General features: G+C 34.4%; 3 protein-coding genes across 4 annotated transcripts in view; 2 read left to right on the top strand and 1 right to left on the bottom strand.

Annotated features, from left to right (window-relative positions):
• Positions 1-64: 64 nt before the first annotated feature.
• LOC105321370 (cancer-related nucleoside-triphosphatase) lies at positions 65-4,477 on the top strand. The gene is made up of 5 exons (XM_011419642.4): positions 65-220; positions 1,059-1,233; positions 3,022-3,130; positions 3,754-3,951; positions 4,336-4,477. Exons 1-5 carry the CDS (start codon positions 163-165, stop codon positions 4,402-4,404), a joined length of 609 nt encoding a protein of 202 aa, XP_011417944.3. The 5' UTR covers positions 65-162; the 3' UTR covers positions 4,405-4,477.
• LOC117684917 (uncharacterized) lies at positions 3,948-11,990 on the bottom strand. Of its 2 annotated transcripts, XM_066086784.1 has the most exons (4): positions 11,533-11,990; positions 8,439-8,532; positions 7,050-7,205; positions 3,948-5,363 (listed from the first exon to the last, which is right to left on the bottom strand). In XM_066086784.1, the coding sequence occupies exons 1-4, from the start codon at positions 11,836-11,838 to the stop codon at positions 5,266-5,268; spliced, it is 654 nt and encodes a 217-aa protein (XP_065942856.1). In that variant the 5' UTR covers positions 11,839-11,990; the 3' UTR covers positions 3,948-5,265. The 2 variants fall into 2 exon arrangements, with proteins under 2 accessions (XP_065942856.1, XP_065942858.1); XM_066086786.1 differs by lacking the exon at positions 3,948-5,363 and having other exon boundaries at positions 6,367-7,205; positions 11,533-11,977.
• A 4,657-nt stretch (positions 11,991-16,647) lies between these two features.
• LOC105321348 (heterogeneous nuclear ribonucleoprotein U) overlaps positions 16,648-22,775 on the top strand; it is a 13,056-nt gene continuing 6,928 nt past the window's right edge. The window contains exons 1-11 of the mRNA XM_034458936.2: positions 16,648-16,927; positions 17,092-17,189; positions 18,192-18,233; positions 18,466-18,775; positions 18,929-19,031; positions 19,174-19,238; positions 19,365-19,504; positions 19,702-19,801; positions 19,918-20,030; positions 22,375-22,536; positions 22,685-22,775. The exon at positions 22,685-22,775 is cut by the window's right edge and continues 17 nt beyond it. Coding sequence (XP_034314827.2) covers positions 16,786-16,927; positions 17,092-17,189; positions 18,192-18,233; positions 18,466-18,775; positions 18,929-19,031; positions 19,174-19,238; positions 19,365-19,504; positions 19,702-19,801; positions 19,918-20,030; positions 22,375-22,536; positions 22,685-22,775 — 1,366 coding nt within the window. The 5' untranslated portion in view covers positions 16,648-16,785. The remainder of the gene's footprint in view (positions 16,928-17,091; positions 17,190-18,191; positions 18,234-18,465; positions 18,776-18,928; positions 19,032-19,173; positions 19,239-19,364; positions 19,505-19,701; positions 19,802-19,917; positions 20,031-22,374; positions 22,537-22,684) is intronic.

The following is a 22,775-nucleotide window of genomic DNA, read 5'->3' as shown; positions in this document are numbered from 1 at the left end:
TATTGTTATTGTCTAATGTATCTTGAAACACTTATTATTTACTGTTGCGAAGTAAATGGAATCTTTCGTCTCGTTTGACTTTTATAATCTACTTTCACTTTCATTTTAATCCACACGTCGAAAATGTGAAGATTTGAATAATCATAAGCTACTATCGTTGCAATGGCAACAAGTGCTTCAAATCGAGGAATCCGACATGTGGCATTAACAGGAAGACCAGGTTGGTATCATTTTCGGTATAGATTGTTTTACCAAACATGTATGTCACATTCTACTGCTGTAAACACTGTGAACAAAAAGCAGACTACATTGTATTTGTACATGTTTGTCCGTTTCGCTGGGTTTGGGTTTTTTTTTTGTCGTAATGTGTCCTTGTTTTTAATCTTGTTCATTAGAGCAGGTACTTGAGTCATGGCTCAATGAATGTGCACGATACTTATATATTTTATTTATTTAGTAATACATGTGTATTTGTTTAATAAGATTATTTTATAAGGGGATTCGAGAAATAATAAAAGACCACATTTGAATTCGATTTCGGACCCCTGAACATCTAGTCTGGGGGTCTACCAACTGAGCTCATCTGCTGTATCTGGCCTTGCATGCATGGTGATCAAACCAGTATGTCCGATTGCATATTTGTCTCATTTAATTAATAAATGAGTTTCCCGGGTTCTTCTTTTACCCAGCAGGAGTTAACCTGTCAGTTAAAGGGTTTGGTCATCACGTCACCAAATGTTATGGAGTGGTAATAATAATGATAGATCAGACAAATTAATCTCTTGTCAGGTGGTCTAGATATATCAACTGAGCTAGCTATCGGGTGCAGAGAATTGATTGGGTCTCACAATGATTTCTTATGATTCCTATCATTCCTTATGTGTATCAGGAAAAAGGATTGGTCAGAACATGTGTACCAAAGACTGAATTCTGGTTGGCAGACACCAGAAATGTAAAAATATCAAAACCAGGTATAGGTTGGTTATTAATCATCCCTACAAATATGTAAAATAATCATGAGTTTGTGAACCATTATAATGAAATGATGTACATTTTAGGGATAGGAAAAACAACTTTGATAAAGAAAATCCACAGTGCTCTTAGCAAAACTGGAGTGGAGGTGAGAGGGTTCTATACAGAGGAGCTTCGTGAAAGTGGGCAGCGAATAGGATTTGATGTTGTAACCTTAGATGGTAACCGAGGACCGCTTGCCAGAGTACAAGATAGTGAGAGGTTTCCTTTTTATTAATTATCTTTTTGCATTTGATTTTTTTAAATTTTACATGAGTGTTTTATTGGGGGGGGGGTCATATCACATGACATATTATATTTTCTTTCTGATTTTTATATGCAATCAAGTTCTTAATTCTTTACTCCTTAATGCTACCTTTTGATGCATCTGCCATTAGTTGGAGCAGTCTTAATTGCCATTTTATCTAATTTAGGCAGTCATCAAAAATGCATCATCTCATGCCACAGCCTGGAGTCAGTATATTTCTCTCCAAACTATGGCTGTTTGAACACCTAAATCATCAAAATCTTGAAAATTTACAATTTATGCATGAAATCTTATTTTAATAATTAAAATAGTTTTATTGTTTTTAAACTAATGAAAGTTTGATGGATTGCATTATTGTTGCAGTTAATTACAGTATATTACGCAAACTGCGATTTGATGCATGATCAAAGGTTACATCAAAGGCTGACTATGCTTTACTCACATTAGTCAATACTTTAATGAACAACATGATATTTTCATCTCATGCAACCACAGCCAGATGGGAGGTAGTGCATATTGACCGTGGTTAAATACCTAGATTTTCTAAATATATATAGAAATATTTTTTACAACAAATTTTTACAGCAAATATTTTTGGCATTTCTACTAAATGTACATATTCTGGTGAGTGTAGGCAACATCAGACATTTTAATGCAATGATCTTGAAAGCTAATCAAAATGAAAAAATAAAATGCTGCTTTTTATACCAAAATTAATCTTTAATACATATAGGATTGTTCATATATTAAACAAAATGATCATAATGACATAATATAATGCCGTTATTGTTAACTATGGGAAGTAATTAAAAAAGCATAAAAAAACAGAAATGAGCAATAGCATGCATGCCTGCAGATGATATGTGTATTTATCGGGTAAAATTCAGGTTGACAGACCCAAGAGTTACAGTTCCTCCAATACTTAGACTCGCAATTTACAACCCGCCAAAAATCGTACAAGTTTTAGACTTATTTAACTAGCTTACAGTATATTATTTTCAGTTGGTGGGAAAATTTCAATTCAGTTTGTTAATGTTGGCAATGCTTAATTGAACTCACCCACATCAGAGTAAAACAGGAACAGAATCTATTTTAATTACCAAATATTGTGGAATGGTTTTCTTGAAGTTTGTTATAGCTTGCAAAATTTTTTTAAAGTTCTTTGAAGATTTTCAAAAGCTACAACATATAAATAATGAATTATTTTCCTTTGTGAGTGTAACCAAGAATCTCTGTGTCTCATAAAAAAAAACTAAATAAAAACATTGGTTTACTAGATTTTAATTTCCCTTGTGGTTATAATTTAAGAAATAAATGAAACTGCCCAAGGCGAAAATGTATGAATATATAGAACATGTTAACCTGCTAAATTAAGGGTGACAGGTTTCTTTTAGCTCACCGAGACGAAGTCGGGGGGAGCTTATCGAATACCTCCGGCATCAACATCGGCTTTTAATTGTATAAATATGAATACTGATGGGCTGTATAGCCTAAAGTGAATAATGAAACAAGTATTATGAATTATACAGTACATTATGAAAATATGTTTGTCCTTTTTGGAAACACTGATTATTTACAAAAGTTATTAATTGCAATATACCACTTCTGCAATTTCAAAACTAAGATAATATACTAACTTACCTTTATGATACCTGACTAACAGTTTATGGTGTACCAAATAGATTTTGTTTAGAATAAAGCTTGGTAACACATTTTATCCAATGGCATGCAATTCTTTCTAGTGGGACTGTTTCAAATAAACGGAGCTATTTGGTTGGAAAGTATGAAGTACAACTCAACTCTTTTGAAAACACAGCACTTCCTACCCTGAGGATTCCAAAGAATGCACAGGTATTCATTAGGCATACATGTACATGTATCTTTAGATTTTATTCAATCTTTATTTCTTCTTTACAGAGATTTTGAAAAGGTTAATAGCAACAAAATTAGAAGTACATTAGAAAATGTGATAAACTATATACAAATACATATTTACATATAGTGAACAGTAAGTGAATGTCAATAAATAAATAAAATGCAAAGAAGTTTAAGTACACCAATCACTGTCTTATGAGCAGAAGAAATTAAAGACGACAATACTACTACACAACATAACATTATCATGTAAGAAATACATACACGTTTATTAGGAAGCGTTTATGATATAAGTAATTTCTGTAATTACCAATACTGTGAAGTTTAAAAATATGATTAATGTCTGTTTCACTTTTAAAATTTTCTACTCTCTGTAATTTTGCAGAGTACAATGTATCAGTATATTTGAAACAGTAAAACCAGATTACAAAAAACCATTAAACACCATGATAATGATCAAAGCAACCATTAGATCTATATAGAAGTTTGCATAAAGTACAATGAATTATTTACTTGGTTTTTCAATTCACTGCTATTATAATTATTCCTCCATTAATTTGGTTCCACATGAAGTAACACCTGATGTTTTAACCATCTAGACAGATTCCAAGTCTCAAGTGTTTATCATTGATGAGATAGGGAAAATGGAACTCTTCAGTCAAACATTTGTATCTATGGTAAGGGACGTTCTAAAGAATCCAAAATCAACCATCATTGCTACAATACCTGTTCCCAAAGGCCGACCAATACCTTTTGTGGAAGAAATCAGGAACCATACACAAGTTCAAGTTTTTACAGTAAGAGAGCAAAAGTAATATACAATCTCTAGATCAAGACATTAAAACAGAATATCTCCTATGTATAAAGAGAGAATTTCTACCATTTATAAGGTGTTTACTGTAGATTTTAACAGATTTGCAAACCCTTCTTATTATGGATTTATTTCAGTCATAAAATTTTTTTTCTTGAAATCCATTTCATTTCTTAATTTTTTAGGCTCTCTGATAATTTCATTTTATAAAGAAACTTCTCAGTTTTTCTTTAATTAATTTTTAAGAATAGAAAGAAGCATGATGGATATGACATAAAACATCAATAAATTGATATCTATCTTGCAATCAAGTTGTGTTTAGTGATCTGTGATTCTCATATGTTTTCATGATCATTTCTCCTCTCAACAGGTTACCATGGAAAACAGAGACAAGTTACTTGAGGACATTATGGGAACATTACACAATGTGACTGGATAGGGGAGACTACTGTACGGGGGGGGGGGGGGGGGGCATCTTTGTAAATATAGAAAAATAAAGTTGTTTGAAAAAGAAAAATGTGGTATATTTCATTTTACAAATTACAACTGATCAGAAAATGAAAATGCTACGGGCAGTTTGTTTTTCAACAAATATTTTTGTTAGCTCACTTTCTCTATATATATCGAGTGATGGATTCAATTCTGCTGGGTTTTCGAAGAAAAGGCTAAAAGGCCGCATTGCTCACCTGAATCCAATGTCAACTGTGGCTAACAATTTTACCAATACAGTCATCAATAGCCAAAAAGCCTTCACCCACCCACAAACCAAACAAAAGAAGAATAAAAAATAACACAGAAATAACATTATACTTTCTTTAAAGTATCATGAATATAATCATCCCTGTAATTTGAAAAATTATTTAGTCTCGATTTCCATATGCATTGGAACAATTTCGGGATTCTCCGACTTGTGACCTTTCCAGTGGCGGAAATGAGAAGAAATATAACGAAAGTCTGACTTTAAAGACTTCATTTTAACAGTAAAAAAATCTCTAGAGTCTGGAAGCCTTCCCCTCGCCCCCTGGACCCCAACCAGGGATTTATCCTGGACCCACTGGGGACTTCAAGGCAGCCCACAGACCCCATGCATACAACTTGCACCCTCTTTATCTCCAAATCCTGGATCTGCTCCTGCTTTATAAGAGAAGAATTTGAAAAAATATTTATTCATATATTAGGAGGGTTTTCTAACAGTTTTTGATATTGCTTGCTTTTTGGTTCTTTTTCTTTTCACTTAAGTTTTGGTAGTCTTTACGTAATGAGACATTATCGTTATTGTCGTCAAAAGTTATCCACAGTATCAAAGATTCAATGATACTCGCTTTGCCTCACAATTACCCTGAATTATCCATGGGAGAGTTTCCTGGTTCCTCAGATGTTCAAACTGAAGACAAATGTCTATAAGAAAACGTGACACAAAGTTAATGGCATGCCTTTTATTTTATTTATTGACTTTTTACCTAAACCTTTGTAATTTTACACTTCAAGTAATGCATGTATATTGTTAATTATTTATAAAGGTTTCTAAGAACACGGCTTAATTATTATGGAATTCGATATACGACAGCCAACTATCGGCTGCCAACTGCTGACTGCTTACTGCCAACTGCTTGATGCTTACCGCCAGCTGCTTACTGCCGAAATGCTTTTGTGCATGTACAAAATATGTTATTTAAGTAATGGTATCAAATATTTAGTCAACGCATCTAGGCTGCATTCAAGATCGTAGCAGCTAGCCTAGTCGCTAGGTCATACTGAGATATCTGGGTCTATTGAACGGACCACTAGGTTAGTCGCTAGGTCTCAGATTTGAAGTTTGAAATATTAAACTAAAGACTAATTACATTGACATGATTTGTTTTTGTCAATTTGCATTGAATTTGATGCCTAGCATAAAATATTTAGGCTACGCATATCTATGTAGCGGCTAGGCTAGCTTACCATTCAACTACGTAGCCCTAAGTAGCAGCTACAATCTTGAACGCAGCCCCAATATAGGAGTTATCTCTTCACACTGGCACTGATCATTTCAGGGTGATTTTTGGTATAGTTTAGTTGTGTGGGTTTTTTGAGGGGGGGGGGGGGGGGTAATATAGGGGGGAGGGGGGGCCATTCTACTGGGTTTTTTTCCATAATTTGTAATCAAATCAAGTGCTTTAAAACGTTAGAGTTGACAATGCAGGACAAAGTAATCCAAAGTATACTTTGTTTAAAGGCAATTTTTTTCCTAGGTACTTTGGAAAATATGGCACATACATGTACCCTGTTAAAAATTAACAAATAACTTTACAATATAAAGATAACCTTATCAGGTTGATAACCTTATCAACACTTACGCAGAATCAATCACATGCAGGGACTCGTGTTGTTGGTTTTTTTTTGGGTTTTTTTTTTTGGGGGGGGGGGGGGGGGTTAAATACTAAATGAAAGGCTTTTTAATGAATAGCTTTTATCGATCAGTATAGTCAAGTGGGGTTTTTCAAACCCTCACCATAAATATATAATTTTTCTTCTTTGAAATCATTAAACCGAAACTAGACTTCATCAATAACCTATTTACTCATTAACAATATATAGCATCCTAGCTATAGATGTCCAGGAAGTCTATTGTTCGCTGCATCATGAGAATACTTTTTAAAATGTTTTCGAAGACTGAGTTGTTACAATAGACTTTCCTTGTTGTTTTTTACCCGAACAAAAACGCTCTCTGTGTGTGCCCATTATTTCATATTTTCACAATAAGTTATCGCTGGTTTATCGATTTTATTCCATTTCATGTCAGAAAAGTATTTTTGAGTACCGGATTATATTCCATGGTGTGTATATGAAGTTCAATATTAAAGCTGTGCAGCGTTTGTTTATCTTTCTACATATAGAAAAAATGTAAAAATGTCTAGTTTTTTTTCAAAGCCCTGCAGTTGAAGTCTTAATACAACTTTGTTACTTGATTATTTTTCAAAAATGGTTCATGTAAACACGTTCAAACTCATAATCAAACAATGTTTCTTATTCAATTGCTGAACGGTATTCGAAATTCGCATAATTATGGCGCCGCTTAACACGTAAATGAGAAGCTCCACACACCAATATCCATGCACGTCATCACCTGCGGCCCGGGCGTGCCCGGGGTCGTGCTGCAGTTGAAGTGTACCGTATCCCCGGTGCCCCAGGGGAAGGAATCGGGGTCAGCGAAGTTTACGACTGCATTGGCCACACTAGGCGGCCCAGAACAACGCTCGCCTGAAAAAAGATCAATTATCCATTTCAATTTAATTTATTCCACTCAAACCGTCAACGTGAAATATTTACAAATGTAGATATAGAGTCAGGGGTACATGTACAGTACAAATTAGAGAAAAAAATACATGAAAAAGCATTCTATTTTAATATAAAGTGCATTTCATCGGCAATTTAATTTTTATTACAAAAGGTACAACATCTTTCATTAAGATGAATGCCTAACCATCCACAAGTTTCTACAGGAAGTCGGTGAATTTTACGTTCGAAATTTAACTTAATTTTTATTTATCGAAGTTTTGATTGTAAAATACTCAAGTACTTTTCATATCCAAAAGTTAATTTAAAAGTTTTATATATATGACCTTTGGAAGAATGTGCAATACCAGCCGACCATTTCTACATGCACACACTGGTCGAATTGGAGTCGTTGTTTGACAGCATTTGTAATCCAATTAACATTTACAATACATTGGTTTCATTCCAAGTGTTTGGAAAATCCAAAATATCAATTAATAGTCAAAGTAGTCCATAAAATATGCAGTGATGTTGTCATCAAATATCTTTAAAAAAAATCAAAATAGCCAAGACATATTTTTGCATATTAACTTAGTACTTAAAAATCTATCAAAAATTTATGAAATCTCATATTTCGTTGAAATTAGATCTGTTAATGATTTTGAATTGCATTTATCAAAGTAATTGCAATTGGCACGGTACTATGTACACCATTTGTATCCACATGGTTCAAGTACTATAGTATTTATTGCACTTTTAGGCGCTAAATATCGATATACTAAGTATACTAAAGTACATCCTAAAGGAAAATTTCTTAGATTTGTTGGTGTTTTCATTTTTTTCCCCAGTTTCCTTGCCCATCTTTTTATATAAAACGTAACATTCTGGGTTAATGTGCAATTTTGCTTGGCAGACTGGGTCTGTTTTCTGCCCAAGGTTCGTTTTAATTTATTACACACCGACAACAAAGTATGTTCAACAGCAAGCTCTTTCAATCTTGTTTAAAAACCTAAATAATGAACGATAGTTCTACAGTAACATCAGAGTCTACACCTACCTCCATACACCGGAATACAATACTTCTACTTCTGCCCAAGGTTCGTTTTAATTTATTACACACTGACAACAAAGTATGTTCAACAGCAAGCTCTTTCAATCTTGTTTAAAAACATAAATAATGAACGATAGTTCTACAGTAACATCAGAGTCTACACCTACCTCCATACACCGGAACACATTGATAGCCCGTGTCTTTCTCGATGCAAAGATCGTTTTCCCCGCAAGTGTGTCCGCTACACTTCCCCGCAATCCCCTGTGTATAGAGTGGGAGAGAATCAGTTTAAGGTTCTACCAATCTTACAATACGCGGTCTTGTTTCGAACTGTTATTAATCGGTTTTAGACATTTAAATTTTGTCCTAGGTTTCCTGTTCTTGCTATCTTTATACCTTCTGTACCCCCTTACGCTCGTATTTTGAGCTGAAAATCTTCAAATTTTATTTTTACAGTTTTACTGATGGTGGCTGTTAATTTTCCAATTGATTTTATTTCCACACATATACCCGTGTTGGACGTCTGATTTTGACATTAATAATATGATGTTATATAATCCAATAGTACGAAACACACGCGTCTGACGTTCTATATTTTTCTCATACCCTATATCTAATAATGTATTTTTAGATATAGGGTATTTATTTTTATCATGAGAAAAACATAACGTCAGGAGCTTGTGTTACAAAGATTAAAGGAGGCTTTGCCAAATAATCAATAAAATAAATTTATATTTATGTGTTTTCAAATGTTTAAATCAACCAAGATTATGATTTATTGCGCTTACTGTCTAAGAAGTATTCATTAAACATGCATGCATGCATGTACTATTTATTATACCATTAATGTCATTAACATTAACATTGCCATGTCATAAGCTACATGTAGGTCATTAATATGATAATAGCATCAATAAAATTTTACTTTAAAATTCAGTATATTATTTTATTGCATGATTGTGTAGGAAATATGGAGATTTATCCCCCTTAGAAAATCATATTTCCTGAGGGCAACGCCCGAAGGGAATATGACTTTTCTGGGGGAATAAATCTTCATATTTCCCAAACGTTCATGCAGTAAATTGTTTATTATACCGAACGATATGTGATAATTTAGAAAACATCGGTTTCCAATCGTTTTTCAATTCCAGTAAAGCAATAACGTAGTTAATGTTTGCCGGTTTCTTTCTATGACAAGATATCTAATATAAAAGGGATTTAAAACGATTTAAATACAATTGTATGTATTGCCCATTTGATTACATTGTATGCTCATTCTCGGGATTTTTCATAAACATAGAATGAAAATTCGAGGGGCTGGTTTATGATGAAAAATATGACGATGACAGGAAAACATGAAGTTTTATTGCCCTAGCACGTGATTGTCTAGAACCAACCAGATGTTGCGTTATATAGAATAGAAATTTCTCGCGTTACGATAGTATAGCGAGAAATAGTTGTCCTAACGATATAAAAACGTATTTGTTTGCATAGAAACGGAAGCTACGTTTCGTATAGTTATTAGCATTTGTATACTTAGTGATAGCCATGCAGTGAAATAAGAGAGTCGAAAATGACGTGTTTGAGTAGTTTTCTTAAAGTTCTGGTGGTCAGTTTCTAGCGCATGCTCTAACCGAGCAAGTCAAGTTTATTTTAAAGTTTAATGTTTAATAATTAATTAGGTTTGTGAGAATGAATCCGCCATTCATTTTTGTTTACCTCGCAAACTAATGTTGCGGATACAGGTTTCCATAGTTTTTCTACACAAAATATTGTGAAATTTTTATCTATGGTTTTTCCTGGGCGGCGAGGGAAGCCTAGTTGTGTTGTGTTTATATAATGTACTAGTATTTTGTATTATTAATTACATGTGCATGGTTACATTAATATTGCTCTGTTTACGGTGAAATAAAAATCCTAGCGTCCCACCACCGTCCGCTTAAATGCATCATATTGTTGTTGTTTTATTTATGTTAGTGAAGTAAAGTGTGGACTAATCATATTGAAGTACATTAATACAGCTAGTGTTTCTTTTTCTTTTACTAGGTAGGAATCGAAATTGTATGTACCAACATTTAATTAAGCAGTGCTTATAAATAACTGTACAATTTAATACGATATTATTCTCTTTTGAGAAGTGAACAGGCATAGCTACTTCTCAAAAGAGAATAATACGATAAGTCACCGGGCTCGTTTTATCGATGTGCAATGTTTTTGATTTATCAAACGTAATGTAGTGCGTTATTTCATCATCAAAAAAAATCTAATCTGTGTATTTTGATGCAAAATTGTTTAAAGTAAATCGTGCTGGTTCCAAAAATCATGAAAAATACATTAAACAAAAACTCCAAAGACATTGAAACGATTTCACTCCGTAGATACAATGTACGGTGATTTTACATCGAATTAGCGGGTTCATAATCATAGTAATACAATGCCTAAGTTTTGAGGAATGGAAAATACTAATATTACTATAGTAATTTCTGGAAATAATGGTGCCTTGAAAAATTCTTACTGTCATCGGCGAGGTCAGATCTGGGAACATTTTTTGTCAAATCCAAATGGAAGAAAACTTAATTTTTTAATCCATTATCCACTAGTCTTTCTAATTTTGTTGCTGTTGTTTTTGTCTCTTTTTTTTTTTGGTTTTGTTTTGTCTCTTTTTTGAGAGGGGGGGGGGGGTTAAAGATTTCTTTTCGTCCACTAAAGTGGCAATTAGTTTAGGATAATTTGTTAAAAATATAGCTGCAGGACTGTAGCTCCCGGTCTGAAAAAATTCGGATGGACGACAGGTCGTCCATCCGAATTTTTTCAGACTGGGGGCTACAGTCCTGCAGCTATTAAAAATAATGAATCAAAAGATTGCACCTGAAATCGACACAATGGATTTCAGAAATAATTATATATCTTAAAGGAAAGTTAGTTAAAAAATAATCAAATTTCTAGGATACATTATCGAATAACCTTTTGTAAAATACTCTACTGTAAAAGTGGCTATTTGAGCTGGTGGTTAAGTGCGCATTTTCTCTGTTTAATCATTACACATGGGTATTATATACACGGATTTACCAGACTGAAGTTTTCATTCTTTTTTTACCGCACGCGCGCGGGAGTATTAGTATTTTATGAGGTTTTAAGCCTATCGCGAAACTAGCGTAAACTCTCCCACGCGTAAATAACCACCTTTACAATTCGGGTAATTTAACTGTATCTACAGAGAGAGAGAGAGAGAGAGAGAGAGAGAGAGAGAGAGAGAGCTACCGTCGGGATGCTCGATCGGCTGACGTAATATGTCCCCGTCTCGGGAATGACCAGGGTGGGGTCGTCCTCAGAGGACTTGGTGAACAATTTACACTGTTTTGTCGATGTGTAAGCCAGGGCCTTACACTTGGCCCCTCTCACACAGTGGGAGGAGCACTCCGTGAGGGTCCCCAAAACGAGAGTCTGGTACAAATAGCCCACATGGACTGTAAAGTTCGGAGTCTTGGAAACTGAGTACTCCACACAAGTATTGGCATCGGAGGGACCAAGCAGTAACATCAGCGGTAGAATCCAGTATGCCTCCATTCTCAAATATAATAACTGATGATCTTCCGCGCTTCTTAATTGAAAATACTTTAAACTTTAAGGGTCCCGATTTTCTTGCCGTTCGTTGGATGGTTATAAGTGTTGTGATGGAATGGAAAAAAAAGATGGATATTGTTATCAATATTTAAGATGTTAAAGACATGGATCAGTTCACTTTACTGGAAACTGGTAGATTCCAATCTGTATATTGATTAGACATATTTAATTTAAAAGGATCGAAATGGTTTGTTTGAAATAAACCCAGCTACAATTGGCTAGATGCTTGTAAAAGTGCTTCAGTAGACAGTCAATTGTTTACATTTGCTTCCAATTTCTGCAATATGGTACGTTATATAAACATTCATTTTATAGGTAAAGAAGAAGTTACAGTTTCTATCAATATACAATATGCTCAAAAATTCAAAAGCTATTTAAATCTTATGAAAATTTGAACAAGTATTTGTATGAAGTACTAAGTTTTGCACTTTTATTCTGTTTTCTAGAGAATTATAATGGCTTCGATCAACAATATGTCATATCTTTAGATGTAGTCAAATTTGATGAAAAATGGCATAGGAAAATGTGTCTGCAGTCGTCGCACACAACTAAATAAAGTTATGAATTTCATTGTGGACGATAGTTTTCGAAAAAAAACACGACTGAAGGTGGATGTCTTCTGCTAAGTCTTAAGAAAAATACAAGAAAATACTTTAAGATTTTTTTGTAAATAAATCTTACATTTCCATTTTTTGTGATATTTATAAAAATCGCTTTAAAACATGGCAAAATATGACCGTGAAACAGTACTGATTGATAATCTGTAAAATGGGCAGTGGTTTTAGAGTTAATTTAAAACTGTTTCATGTATACCAAAAGATTCTATTATTAAAAGAAAATAAATTACATGTATATCATTATTAATAAAGAATTAAAACTATTCATAAAAGCTTTTTTAATTTATTGGTCAAGTAAATTGATGAAGTGCCTCTATATGGCATTAATGTAAGTGAAATTCAAATTATTGATGTGATTGTAGTGTTTTATCAATTTTAAAATTGTTTATAATATTAAATCCTCCTTTTTACACATTTTACATGGTATGCTAATTATGATAATGTTTAGGGAGTTTATCCAAGTTTAACAAGTTAATCAAAGAAAACCATAGTCCTATAGGATCAAACCATAGTCCTATAGGATCAAACCATAGTCCTATAGGATCAAATTTGTAATATAGAGGTGCTTTGTACTGTAGGAGAAAATGAGGAAATTTTGAAACAACTAATTGCATCTGTCAAGACTCCGATTAGAAACATATTTAAGGTTTTGTCCAACGAAGAGCATTGCTTGGCTATTTTCATTTAATGCAACCCTTTGGGGGGTCATTGTCACTGTTGTTTTTTTCTTTAAAACAATTAAATAAAAAAATATCGATTACAGAAATTTTTAAATGTATTACTAATATGTATGAACAGTGAAGTTTTGACAATTTTTATTTTTTGTTCTTTTTTAACAACCTTTTTTTACAATTCTAGAATTTTTCATTTATGTGTCGCAAGCCTTTTTTATTCAGTTCAATCATCTTCCCATTTGAAGAAGATGGGTGGATAAGGCGTGTAAAATGCTCATATACACGGTCGGACAAGCTACTGAAAAATTAAAATATCAATAAATCTAAAACAATATATATTTAACATATCATTGATTTTAAACCTATAAATATGTACAATACTTGGAATATGTTGACTCAAACAGGCGTATACGTGTCAAAACCTGCAAATATTGTCATTTCTTAGAACTTTAAGGCATTTTCTTTTATAGAGTGGGTCTGGGCTCCTTATTTTTCTCATAGTCTGATAAAAGTCTAATGGAAAACAAACCGATTTCAATCAACAAAAACGTGGAGAGATGACCCACTATACATTAAAAATATTATTTTGTATCCCAACAATTGAACGTTTTGAAAAAATAATACAAGTCGGATTAGTCCGTGAATTCGTAGCCAAAGTGACACATAATTTTTAAAGATCCTACTTTGTTGTGTCTGAAATGGCTCAGTGGTTAGAGTTCCTGACATAAGCTACCCTTATATATCTAGGGTTTTTATGGTATGGGTTCCATACCACCAAAATTTCAGGCAATATTTTTTTTCTTATTTTTTGTTAAATATATTAAAAACTGAATGTAGTTAGAAATTGTGCTTTGGCAAACTCGTATTATAATATATTTGAATAGATTTAATTGGGAAAAAATAAATTCAAAATTGTATTTCACGACTAAACCGAAGGGGCATTTGCGCCATCTTATTCCCCCATCTTCTTAGCCTTGCGGGGGTATCAGTCCCATTAGGACGTCGACAGTTCTGGTTGATAGCTGCTTCTTCAATAAAATTGGATCACGTAAATTTACTTACCTTGTCATTCATCGGTCATTTGCAAAGCTATTTTGTTATCGATAAAAACCATTCGAGTACATAAATACTCTGAAGTGGATATTAAAAAGATGCTTGAGTTTCTGATAGACAACATCTATGTAGTTTTTGGAAATCAGATCTTCCATCAATCTTTTGGATTTCCCACGGGTATACCAGTTGCATGCGCCCCATTGTTAGCAGACCGATTATGTGAAGCAGAATTTATTTAAAAACTTTTGCACGTTAAAACAATAAATCTGACCTGCGCATGGCCTCCAACTCAACATTCAGGTATATCGACGACATTTTAACAATATTAATAATTTTTACTTCCATATTTCTGTCGACTCAATATATCCTAGTGAAGGTGAAATAAAAGATACTATAGAGTCTGTCATCTGTATTTTTACTGGAAAGGGGCATTGATTGTAACCTTCAACAAACCTTTATGATAAACGCGATGACTTTAATTTTTCTAGTCAACTTTCCTTACTTATGTACACATGTAGCAATATACCTTAATTCATCACCTGCATATGGAGTTTTGTCTCTCAGTTTATTCGATACGCAAGGGCATGCTTTTCGTATGAACAGTAGTCCCGATTATAGCCAACTTTTCGTAAGTTCTATGGTCGATACAACGACCTTGTCAGCAACTACAATCGTCCACTGGGTCGCATGCTGAGGTCTGTGCTTGCTCTGCTCCTGTTTTGCATTTTTACTTTGGACTTTTGATATTCCGAACACTGTTCGTTATCACCACATGCATTATTTAGCATTCTATAAAGGGACAATTGACGTGATATCTAACACATACACATATATTGTTTACATTGTTGAGCTATTTTATTTGACAATGACAGCATGGATTATCCGAACTCCACGGACTTGTGTTGATCAACTTTCATATACTCTCGGAAAACCTCAGCTGCTTTTCTCAACTACATATCATTATATTAGCTACGACCGCAGTGTGCCTTCGGACCTTCTTTTCTTCCATATATAGAAAAATTTGCCGTTCTCTTTTATATGTATATTTTCTGTAACGCCTGGTACCATACCCGTATTTGTAAACCACCACTCCACCAGCGAAAGCATTCAATTTGTTGTTTGTTTAGAACCATTTTAACAAGACCTTGGACTTTCGGTAGGATGTGACTATCTTTTTCTTGCGTCAAAACAAGTTAAATATACCGTTGGTTTCAAGTGAAATATACACAGATTGCATAGTCTTAACTCTTAACTCAAAAGCCAAGTCTTGTTGATTTCAGAGAACCATGGCTGAGTGGCCAGAAATGCCTGAATAGACAGGCCTACGTCACAATGCTGTTTGACACAACTACCCAAAGTCCATGCTCCTGCTAAATTGGTTCTAGGTAATGGCAACTATAATGGCTTAAAAATTATAGAGCAATTTTACAGAGAAATATAGGTACATGTGGACAAATCAAACTAGGAATTAATAAGTTAAACAAACTTAAACGGGGGAAAGTCAGCGGAATGAACATGAATACAAATATGTATATTTACATCTACCAAGTATTATTCCCTCTATTTTTTACGGAAACTTATAGTTAATTCATTTAGCTCTATAGAAACAGCCAGGCTGAAATTTACATGCTTTTTTTATCGATTGGTCGAAATCTACAGCGGCTGAAAATGACAAGAAACTGACAGGACAGATATCGACAGGCCCTGTTTATCGATTGGTCCAAACCTACAGCGACCTAGGAAAAATCACGGACTGCACGAAATAATGTTTCTTTTAGCTAACGTACTTACCTACATTATCAGTAATTTAGTGAATTTTACTTACTTTTCATAATCAATTCATTAATTAGCTAACAGACAGATGTTAATATAAACAATAAAATACTTTCTTTGATGATTCATCTGGGTTATGAAGGCAGCGATCATTGCAGAAAAAAATTAGATAACCAGCTAACGCGGGTTATGTATTTTTTCTGCAATGTCGCTAACTTCATATCCCGAATGAATCACCAAAGAGGGCATTTTATTGTTTTAATAACGCGAAATGTAGATTTAACTCGAAATAGATTCTTTTTTTAAAGATTTCATTCATTCATTCATTCATTTTTTTCCACTGCAGAGTTTTGTAAGGAGTAAAATAAAATATATATATAGATTTAGAGCCGGTTTACGGACGGCATGAAGTGTTTTTTGGAATATAATTTTAATGCGTATTTTGGATTTGGACACCGCATTTTTGTAATTTTACTTTAAATATTGCCTTTATCCCCAATGCGCATTATGACCGTCCGTAAACGTTCCATAGCTAACAGTAAAATTAAATATAACAGTAGATTCGCGATTTTTTGTCTTTCTACACTTCGTTTTGACAAATTTAAAACTGAAATCGTAAATATATAACAACTTAGGCATGTGCGTCCGCTTGCCGCCATTTTGAAACTCTGTGACCGTATGAAACTGACGCTCAGTATAAACAAGCAATTTATGGAATAACAAGGAATAATTGCACTATTTTTAATATCTGTAAGCGGTTTGGATAAGGGAAGATGAGTGATATAGATCCAAACAAGCTGAAAGTTGTCGAACTGCGCGAGGAATTGAAATCGCGTGGGTTAGACACCAAAGGAACAAAACCGGTATTGGTCAAGCGTCTGAAGAAAGCGTTAAACGAGGAAAAAGGCGGATCGGGTAAGTGAATTTGCCGGTGTTTTTTTTTCAAAAATCTTATCACATCATAAATGTAAGTATACGTGCTGTAAGCATGTTTACCTATGCAACAACGTGAACGTTGTTTGCAAATAACATTGACCTTGACCTTTCAACAGCATGTACGATTTATTGTTACTTTTCAGTTGCTGATGAATCCACTGATTCAATTGCGGATGATTCACAAGAATCGTCTACATTAGACGATAGCACTGCACAAGAATCACCGACAAAGAATGATCAGGTTAGCTTATATATTTAAATGAGGTTTGCTCAGATGTTCTCTGATACAGTATCAACCAAACACAACCTAACATTAAAAGCAGACCCCAAAGGCTGATCTGTCAGTTCTGAGCAGACACAGAAAGCAGACCAGGGATTGGTTGGATTCTGCTCCGTTAGGTTGGGTTGGGTTGGTACTGTAGTCTGTAGTTTATAGGTAGATGTCACATAATTCCTTGACAATTGGCATAAATATCCTGATAAACTTAAAATGAACATTGCAGCAACATATATTATAAAGTACCTCAATACTAACACAGTGTACCACATATCCCAAAGATAAATGATGATATTCATACAGCATTAATGGGAATCGGTGAGATTTTCATAATTGATAATCGGTTTCCCGCAACTAACTAATTATCGATTATATTTGGAGGATTTTATATTTTATTGTTTAGTGCTAAATAAATGTAAATAAACAAGTTACAATGAACAGACTCGTTTCTATGCTTTCATATTTTAATTTACTTTCTAGCCATAAAAATTTTATATTCAAAAGATTTTCTGTAGTAGGCAGTCCAACATTAATTTTCTTGAAACCAATATGCGTCCAAATTCAAGAATGTGCTATATTTCCTTAGTAAGAATATGGAGCTCGTCTGACATGTCAGCCAATTTCAGACTGTGCGTCATTTTAGGGTTTAGATAGTTCGCGTCTAGAATATTCTGTTTATGATATGCGCTGGTTGAAAGGGGAAAAAACCTCATGCGATTAATCGTAATGAAACTTTTTAAGATTTAGCGCTTAGAATGTGGTAACAATCGACTGATTTTCAATTACAATTGAGGATTGGAACATCACTATCATACAAAGAGACTGGTGTTCAACAAATTTTGAAATATTGTTCAATATATTGCAGCTTGGATTAATTTTGTAAGGAATGGTTTTTGTTGAATTATTTGATTATTAAAAAATAAAATGTTACTTTGTGATACTGAACTTGAATATTGTTTGTTACAGACTGAAAATACTTCACAACAATCAGCGGAAGAATCTGTTGAGGTATCTACTCATAAAGTGTTTACATTGCCTATTACTAACAGTATAACAGAAGCCCTTAACCATATATTAAGAGTAGTGTATTTTTGTTGCAATTTCCACAAGATTTTTTTTAAATTATTTGAAAATTAAAATTTTAATGCAAGTCTGTTCATGGACAAATGTAGGTAGTTCAGAACGATTTCAAAAGTATAAAGTACAATAGATTTACATGAATTTAATGCAATTTTTGCAGACACCAGCAAAAACAGAGCCTGAACCAGAAGTTCAGCCTAAACCAGATGTCACAGAGGAAGTAGCACCAGCTCAGGCAGAGCCTGAACCTGTTGAAGTGGAGCCAGAAGTTGAGTCCAAACCAGAGCCAGTGAAAGCTGAACCAGAGCCGGCTCCAGCTGAACCAGAGCCGGCTCCAGCTGAGGAACCAATGTCAGCAGATGCGGAATCTGCAGAAGTGAAACAGGAAGAGGAAACGGCTAATGGGGTAGACGTCAAAAAAGAAGCCAAAGATGAGGAAATGAAAGCTGTGGAAGAACTCTCAGATGATGGTAAGACTAAACAAAGTGATTATTTTATGATATAGAAAAGATAAAATGTAGGTGTATAAATGCATAGATTTGGTTGAAAATGAATTCTGACTTGCCATGAAGCAGCAGCAACTTGAGAATTATTTAAGTTTTTGATGATGTGAACTTTAAAAGATGAAAAGAAAAGAAACAGAAAAAGGTCAAGGAGTCGATCTCGTGAGAGACGCCACTCCCGGGAGGACAGACACAGATCTAGGTCAAGGTCACATGAGAGAAGGTAAGTTATTCTCTCTGTAAAGTTTGTAACATTTTGTCCTTTTACTCTTGCCATCATGGAGTTGTCAAAACAGTTCAAAGTATTTTTTGTTTTAATTAAAATAAACTTTGTTCAAATTGATTTTTTATATATTTCTTGACAGATATAAGAAAATAGAAATGGAGGATGATGCATGGGAGTCATCAACTGATGTTCTACTGGACAGATGTAAGTATTTAATTAGATTTTATATTCTATTTCATACCTCTCAAATAAAATACTACATGTATTTAGAGATCAGCATTGTAATTTATCAACTAAGTCCTCTTTTTCTGTTTTAATTAAACTACACAGTTAATGCTGACTTGAGTCTGAAAGTCAATGAGAACAATTTGTCTGCTTCCCCTTTTACGGAAGGAGGATTTGCCATGATGTGGACTGGAGTCCGCGCAACCTATGGAGTCAAAGGAGGAAAAGTGGCATATGAAGTGAAGGTATGTACACAGAATACCTCATTACTCTGTATTTAATCAAACAGATAGCATTTGTAACCAAACTTTCACTAAGCTTGGTTTTAGTGTTCTTTCCTTAGAACAAAGCCATATATAGAGTGATGTAATTGTATAAAAAACCTTTATCTGATTATGAGTAAGGCATGTATTTAATTGTAAACAATACCTGATACTTATAGTTGACAGAGAATTGTGATGTGAGTCATTTACCATCCGAGGAGGTTCATCCTAACGTGCTTCGGGTCGGCTGGTCGGCAAATTCCACTTCTATGCAGCTAGGTAAACCAGTCAAAGCTCTGTTGTTTCTCATCTAAAGTCTACAAATGTATGGACCAAGTATGGTTGGGTTGTAAGATTATAAGGACAGTTTAATTAGCCTTGTTTTGCTGTTTCAGGAGAGGAAGCCAAGTCGTTTGGGTATGGTGGCACTGGAAAGGCTGCCACAGAGTGCAAGTTTGAAGACTACGGACAGCAGTTTACTGCGGGCGATGTTATCACAGCTTATTTGGTAAGTGCTTGGTTATTTCAGGGCAGTTGATCCAATGGATAAGAGTATTGAATAGTTTGCCCAACTGGAGTCACTTAGATGGGTTTCTTTTCTGATAGCAGTTGGAGAGATAGTTGCAATGATTTGTTGACAATGTTTGGTACAAAGTTGATGGTGTTAGTTAGATAAATCGTTTAAAAAAAAAATTTCATTAAGGGTCAGTTTAACTAAAAACCTGAAATGCATGTACATGAACTGTAATATGATGTATTTCTTAATACTTTGAGTTTTTGTTGTTCCAGTGTTAATAAATTAGTATCCTCTTTTTAGCTCACCTGAGCCAAAGGCTCAAGTGAGCTTTTCTGATCACAATTTGTCTGTCGTTGTCGTTGTCGTCGTCGTCGTTGTTAACTTTTCACATTTTCAACTTCTTCTCAAGAACCACTGGGCAGATTTCAACCAAATTTGGCACAAAGCATTACTAGGTGAAGGGGATTCAAGTTTGTTCAAATGAAGGGCCACGCCCTCTTTAAAGGGGAGATAATTGAGAATTATTGAAAATGTGTTGGTATTTTTCAAAAATCTTCTTCTCAAAAACTATTTGGCCTGAAAAGCTAAAACTTGTGTGGAGGCATCCTCAGGTAGTGTAGATTCAAGTTTGTTCAAATCGTGGTCCCCGGGGGTAGGGAGGGGCCACAATCGGGGGATCAAGTTTTACATAGGAATATATAGAGAAAATCTTTAAAAATCTTCTTCTAAAAAACTATTGGGCCAGAAAAGCTCAAATTAAAATGGGAGCATCCACAGGTAGTGTAGATTCAAATTTGTTCAAATCATGGTCCCTGGGGGTAGGGTGGGGCCACAATTGGGGGATCAAGTTTTACATAGGAATATATATTAAAAATCTTCTTCTCAAAAACTATTAGGCCAGGAAAGCTCAAATTTGAATGGAAGCATCCTCTGGTAGTGTAGATTCAAGTTTATTCAAATCATGGTCCCTGGGGGTAGGGTGGGGCCACAATTGGGGGATCAAGTTTTACATAGGAATATATAGTGATAATCTTCTCAAAAACTATTAGGCCAGGAATGCTCAAATTTGAGTGGAAGCATCCTCAGATAGTGTAGATTCAAGTTTGTTCAAATCATGGTCTCCAGGGGTAGGGTGGGGCCACAATTGGGGGATGAATTTTTACATAGGAATATATAGAGAAAATCTTTAAAAATCTTCTTCTCTAAACTATTTGGCCAGGAAAGCCCAAATCTGAGTGGAAGCATTTCCAAATCGTATATAGATTCAAGTTTGTTAAAATAATAGTTAAGTGGTATGGTGAGGCCACAGTGGGGAATGGATATTTACATAGGAATATATAGAGAAAATTTTTAAAAATCTTCTTTTTAAAGACCATTTGGCCAGAAAAGCTTTTACTTGTGTAGAGGCATCCTCGGGTAGTGTAAATTCAAAATCACAGTCCCTATTGGTAGGGCGGGGCCGTGATGGCGGTTTGAATTTTTACATAGGAATATATAGAGAAAATCTTTAAAAATATTCTGGGAAAGTTTTTCGGTCCAAAACTCAGTACTTAGTGTGAAAGCACAGGTTATGCAGATATAAGTTTGATGAAACCATGATACCCTAGAGAAAAGTGGGGCCACAAAATTGGGGGGGGGGGTATATAGGAATAGAGAAAAATCTTCTTACAGGTACAACAACAAAAGGGGCTTGGTATTTACCAAAAGAAAGAGGTGGATAAAAATTGGCAGATTTTCAATTTTTTTTAGCAAGATCTACTGTACTTAGTTGTCAAGATATTTTGATACTGTGATGCTAATTTGATTAGAATTAAGGCAATTGTTGCCCAGGTGAGCGATGTGGCCCCTGGGCCTCTTGTTTATTTTTATACCCCTGCTCCGAAGGAAAAGGGGGTATACTGTTTTACCCTTGTGTGTCTGTCCGTCTATAACAAAAATTCTGTTGCATTTTTCTCAGCAACGATTTATCGCAGATGCTTGATATTTTAACACACTATTTGTTTAGGCATGCCATATTGTGGGATAAATTTTTGTACCAAGCGGACGTCAACTTCCTGTTAAATGACGACTTTGTTTATTTGTAGTCTAAATTTTCAAACAAATTTTTGTCAAAGATCTCTCAGCAAATATTTATCGCAGATGCTTAAATTTTAACACACTATTTGTTTAGGCATGCCATATCATGGATATAGTTTTGTGCTAATCGAACGTCAACTTCCTGTTAAATGTCGACTTTGCTTATTTTGCATATTCACATCAGAGCGGGGTTATCACTTGTGAGCATTGGCTCACAGATATCTTGTTGTTCATATTAACGTGGTGGTTTTTTTTTTAGGACTTTGACCAGGATCCTGCTGATATTTTCATTTCATTTGCCAAAAACGGAGATGATCTTGGAGTTTGTTTTCCCGTCAAGAAATCCGATCTAGAAGAAGTGGCATTATTTCCTCATGTTCTTACAAAAAATGTTGCATTTGAGTGCAATTTTGGGGCATTGGTAAGTGCAGTTTACATTGATAAATGTATCTTATTAAATCAACATATATGATGCGATTCAAGACCATATCCAAGCATGTTCTAGAAGAGTGAAATGTTCTTTCAAATCCTTCAAATATTTTTGGATTATAATTTAATTAAATTTATAGGAGGAGCCATGGTTTCCATTGAAAGAAGAATTCACATTTGTTGGTAAAGTCCCATTGGAGGAGAGAGTGCGCGGCACAGAACCCCCAGCCA

Source organism: Magallana gigas, chromosome 6 (assembly GCF_963853765.1).
Source record: "Magallana gigas chromosome 6, xbMagGiga1.1, whole genome shotgun sequence".
Taxonomy (NCBI): Eukaryota; Metazoa; Mollusca; class Bivalvia; order Ostreida; family Ostreidae; genus Magallana; species Magallana gigas.
Note: the sequence above shows the minus strand (reverse complement) of the source record. Positions and strands in the feature narration are given on the sequence as shown.

Excerpts from the sequence above, each read along its gene's own strand:
- LOC105321370 (XM_011419642.4), top strand. The coding sequence starts at position 163 with ATGGCAACAAGTGCTTCAAATCGAGGAATCCGACATGTGGCATTAACA. Across the intron at positions 221-1,058 it reads GGCATTAACAGGAAGACCAG|GGATAGGAAAAACAACTTTG; the intron begins GTTGGTATCATT and ends TGTACATTTTAG. Across the intron at positions 3,131-3,753 it reads GGATTCCAAAGAATGCACAG|ACAGATTCCAAGTCTCAAGT; the intron begins GTATTCATTAGG and ends TTAACCATCTAG.
- LOC117684917 (XM_066086784.1), bottom strand. The coding sequence starts at position 11,838 with ATGGAGGCATACTGGATTCTACCGCTGATGTTACTGCTTGGTCCCTCC. Across the intron at positions 8,533-11,532 it reads GCCGATCGAGCATCCCGACG|GGGATTGCGGGGAAGTGTAG; the intron begins GTAGCTCTCTCT and ends CTCTATACACAG. Across the intron at positions 5,364-7,049 it reads GATGACGTGCATGGATATTG|ACATTTGTCTTCAGTTTGAA; the intron begins GTGTGTGGAGCT and ends GTTTTCTTATAG.